Source organism: Salvelinus fontinalis, chromosome 4 (assembly GCF_029448725.1).
Source record: "Salvelinus fontinalis isolate EN_2023a chromosome 4, ASM2944872v1, whole genome shotgun sequence".
Taxonomy (NCBI): domain Eukaryota; kingdom Metazoa; phylum Chordata; class Actinopteri; order Salmoniformes; family Salmonidae; genus Salvelinus; species Salvelinus fontinalis.
The window spans coordinates 56,754,651-56,759,641 of NC_074668.1; the positions used below are offsets into that span (position 1 = coordinate 56,754,651).

General features: G+C 43.9%; 1 protein-coding gene across 1 annotated transcript; it reads right to left on the reverse strand.

Annotated features, from left to right (window-relative positions):
- Window positions 1–3,166, reverse strand: LOC129854031 (major histocompatibility complex class I-related gene protein-like). The gene is made up of 2 exons (XM_055920637.1): window positions 1,130–3,166; window positions 1–1,035 (listed from the first exon to the last, which is right to left on the reverse strand). Exons 1-2 carry the CDS (start codon window positions 1,185–1,187, stop codon window positions 77–79), a joined length of 1,017 nt encoding a protein of 338 aa, XP_055776612.1. The 5' UTR covers window positions 1,188–3,166; the 3' UTR covers window positions 1–76.
- Between the last annotated feature and the right edge of the window lie 1,825 nt (window positions 3,167–4,991).

Sequence of the window (4,991 nt, forward strand, 5' to 3'; positions counted from 1 at the left end):
ACATCGGTAATGAAATGTAGGTCAGTTATGTTTATGGCTTTTACATGGACAAATGCGCCAAGCAGGTTTAGGAAATCTAATGTTGGGAGGCAGTGTTACTCCTCCTCCTTTTGACGCAAATGAAAATGCCCAATAGAATAACAATCAGCAGCATCACCAGTAGAACTGAGAGGGTGGATAGGTGAACTCTCTCTGCCCCAGACTCCCAACTGACATCCAGCTTGTTGCCCAGACTGAGGTGAGAGGCAGTACAGGTGTAGTCGTGTCTCTTCTTTAGCTCCTCAGTACTGACCTCCAGACTCTTCCTCAGCTGGTAGGTCCCATCTCCACTAGGCAGCAGCTCCCCCCCTGTCAGCTCCTGTTCTGCCACTGGCTGGCCGTCTCTCAGCAGGGTCAGGTTGATGTGGCGGGGGTAGAAACCAAACGCCAGGCAGCTCACCTGGAGCCCTCCAGAAACCTCTTTCTTTATCAACCTGAGTCTGGGAGGAACTTTACGCATCACAATGTTCTTCTCTCTCTTCAGAATTGTCTTCAGTGTTCTGATGCAAATGGGAAGGTGAACATTCTCAAATAGTACTCTTTCAAATGCTCGCCTCATCCCATCCCATCCTAGTAGTAGTTTCCCAGCATCATATATAAAATGTGTCATGTTGTAATATACCATTTGATCTGTATAGATGGCATTGAAAGTGTCCTTTACCATGAACATGACCGGTTCACCATTGTCCAAAATCTCACAGCCAGACATTCTTTGCTGAACTTGAACACCTTTTGTGAGGTTGAAGTGGTGCTTTAGGTTAAATGATCTCTCTTTCATGTTGTTGTACATCATTCCAAGTATATAAGCTCCGTCCTGAGCTTCGTTATCATGTATTTTGTTAGGGGTGTTATTTACCCTGTAGATGAAGTGTTTTATGTTGGAGTCATAGTAAGCCACTTGAACATCATCCAACATCACCACAACTGTAAACTCAGGGAAAGGCGTCTCTCCGCTTATATATGTTGCAAGTACCCACAGAGAATGTGATCCTGAACCTGGTAGAGGAGTGATATTATACACAGATAAGGATATTTTTATAACATAACAAATCATTAAATGAGTTATGAAAGAAAGTTAAATCCATCTTACCTGAGTTGACAATGGTGGAAAACGAATGAACAAATAAAAGGACAGACAGTTTGCCCATGATTTAGAAATGTTCACTACTTTTCCAGTCGCCTCACGTAGCAGGTTTCTAGCTCTGAAGTGTCTGACAGACTTTCCTTTTCACTTGTCTAAACAAGGTAAGGTACTTTAATGTTGTTGAACGAGTCAAAGAAGTGAAGGTGGAAATTTAAGACCAAATGAAGCTGAGGGTGGAATGAGGAAGAGGGTGAGGGTGAGTCATGTTGCATGTTGCACACACAGCCAAACACCAATCAGATGACAGCATAAATTAATTACAAATAACGTTCAGTGAAATCCTTAGACCTGAATGTGTGCTTGTGTGTGTGATCATGTTCATTTTCTGTCTGTCTGTCTGTGATACACATTGGTGCTAGAGTGTGCAGCATGTGTGTGGCTTGTGTTCACTTGCACTTGTGTGCATTAGCCTGCTAAGTCTGCCCCTCGCTCTGTTTTCCTACTGCCTGTCCAGCTCTCCTCATACACACACATTCACTCCTCCCTCCCCGTCTCCTCTCAGAGTGTGTGTGCATTAGCCTGCTAAGTCTGCCCCTCGCTCTGTTTTCCTACGGCCTGTCCAGCTCTCCTCATACACACTCACACTCACTCCTCCCTCCCCGTCTCCTCTCAGGGTGTGTGTGCAGGAATGTGAATTTTAATGCCACCTTCTGAACACAATTTACAATCCAAACAAACTTCTATAAGAGGCTAAGTAAGATGTGGAGCACTTTGCCAATAAAATGACTGACCGTTGCCTTTAAATCAACGAAACAGAAAAAGGAAGGGAAAGTTTTGGGGCCACTCTGGACTTGAAAAGACTTGTGGAAAAGATCAGTTTCCAATACAGCTGGTCAAATATTAACCACCATTAGATATTGTGCTTTGAAATGGGGACTTTGAACCAGTTAGTTTAGGTTGTTTGTGCTTTTGGATGGATATTACAGTAGCCATCTTTAGTTTTAAAATGGCAGGGTGACAATAAATGATGTATGAATTATATTACCATACACATTATAAAAACAGCAGCTGTTCATATAAAAGTACAACCAAATACAGTTTATTGTAGGTATTGCTTAAGTTTAGTTCCTATAACTTTCCAACCCTAGACTTTTATAATAGACTTTTCAACAACTAAGTAGTGGTAGAAAACAGACATTCTAACAGATTTAGTGTTGCAAAATTCCACAAACTTTCCCAGAATTCCCATGTTTACCAGAAAGAGTGTTTGGAGGATTCCTTCTTATTCCCTCCTGATTCCGGAAATCTTCCAACCAGGATTTCTGGAAAACCTGGCAATTTTGGGAAATTTACCAGAATTTTGCAAACGTAAGCAGAGCCAAGACAAGCTAATAAAAACAATTTCAATGCCAGGGAAACTATTCTCTGACTGTAGCAGAAGACTAGTGATGGGTTCAAGTGGAGTCATTTCCCTGGGCGGCTGAACCGACACGCTAATTAGCTAAACTTATTCCTCATTCCTCCTTGCTCGGAAAACCACAGGGATTTCCAACGTCAGATCTCTCCTCCTTCCCCCAGCCGTTTGACATGGTTTGATTCTGTCTTTGTGTTTGAGGGCAATTTCACACCTGAGTGTGAGATATGGGGAAGATAGGAGGAAGGTTAAGCCCTAAAACGATGGTGTCTCTGTGTGTCGTGAGATGTCACTCGTTTGCCTTCGTATAAAATGGGATCGCGCAGTGTGTTCTAGAATAAAGGCTTGTGAGATTCAGCTGGCTGGTGTGACTGTGTGTGTGTGTTTCAAGTTTCAAGTTATAGTGTCACGTGAACAAGTACAGTGAAATGCCTTTCTTGGCGAACTCTTTCCCAACAATGCATTAATCAATATCAGTAGTACTATAAAGTAAAGTAGATCAAAAAATCACAAGTAAGTAAGTAAGTAAGTAAGCTATATACAGGGTCAGTGCCAATACTATCTTTACAATGTGCAGGTATACTGTGTGTGTGTGTGTGTGTGTGTGTGTGTGTGTGTGTGTGTGTGTGTGCGTGCGTGTGCATGTGCGCGTGCGCGTGCGCGTGCGCGTGTGTGTGGAGTCCTGTGAGTGTGCATAGAGTCAGTGCAAAAATAAAATAAAAGGGTCAATTCAGATAGTCCGTGTAGCCATTTTGTTAGCGATTTAGCAGTCTAATGGCTTGGGGGTAGAAGCTGTTCAGGAGACTGTTGGTGTCAGACTTGATGCACTGGTACCGTACAGCCAGTCAAGATGCTCTCAGTGGTGCAGCTGTAGAACTTTTTGATGATTTGAGGGTCCATACCAAATACTTTCTACCTCCTGAGGGGAAGAGGCGCGGTCACGTCTTCTTCATGACTGTGTGCGTTTGTGTGGACCATTTTAAGTCCTGGAGTCATGCGTGGCCACGCAGCCGTGGGTGAACAGGGAGTACAGGAGGGGACTAAGCACGCACCTCTGCATAGAGAGATTGGGGTTTCACGAGGACGACTGAAGGGACAACTGTTTGCTCTCCTACAGAAGGGGAGGAGGGGAGGAAGAGGTGGGGAGGAGAAGGGAGAGTCAAGGGGGAAGGAGGAGAGGAGGAGGAGAGGAGGGGAGGAGAAGGGAGAGTCAAGGGGGAAGGAGCAAGGTGTGAAAAAAGACTAAGCATCAGATACAATGACGGAGTAACACACGCATGCTGAATGTTATGAATGTTGTACTTGTGCCCCTGAAAGCATGTTCAACACGAGAACAACTCCGACCTTTACAACACAGTGAGTGTCAGAGCTGGAGGCCTCATTCTGCTGTGGAGAGAAACAGGCTTAGAAAAACAGAGGGAGGGAGGGAGGGAGGGAGGGAGGGAGGGAGGGAGGGAGGGAGATTTATCCTAAAAGGAGTTAGACCATCTACATGACAGCCTGTCTCCCTGAGGAACATTTATTTCCTGAAACTTTATTTTATTCTAATTTAACCTGATTAGCATAATGCTCATATGTATTAGCTGGTCTGTTTGCAGACAGTGGACCTAACCTTGAAACCTCAAGATTGTCGAGATTTTACATCAAGGATTTGTCCCAAATGGCACCTTATTATCATTATTATACCCATGACCATAGGGCGCTGGTTAAAAGTAGTGCACTAAATAGGGAATAGAGTGCCATTTGGGTGTCATACCAATAGTGTGGTGAGTTGGACTCGAGCTGCAACACGGAATTCAAAACGGTAGCAGCACACTAACTATTTCTAAGTCTTCTATATGAAATAGGGGTTGATGAGAATGGCCCTTAGAGAACTTAGAGAGTTACCCGTGGGTGAACACTTCAGAGAGTTACCTGTGGGTGAACACTTTAGAGAGTTACCAGTGGGTGAACACTTTAGAGAGTTACCCGTGGGTGAACACTTTAGAGAGTTACCCGTGGGTGAACACTTTAGAGAGTGAACACTGAGATGTCATCAGGCTTTCCACACGACCCAATTACGTGTACGAGATCATGTAAGATTAGATTCCGTTAGGTTTTAATTTACAGCTAATTACAATCTCACACCAAGACAACTCGCTCATCCAAAAGAGGGTTTTTGTCATTCATAATCATCTTTATTATAGACAGGCTAAATGTAGCACAATCTGGGTTCATATCAAATCATTACCTGCCGCTAATTTGCCAGTTAACACTTGTCAATAATCTGCTCAAATCCAAACCGACCCTAGTCCCTCGCCCCTCTACCCCCTTTGCACCGATGAACGCATCGGACAGGTTAAATCACATATCATGGTGATTGCCTTGCTTCATCTTGCCTTCTGATTGGCTAGGAGGAATATTCACCCTATTGCTCACAGCTTTCTATAGAATAGAGGGGAGGAGTTGATTTGG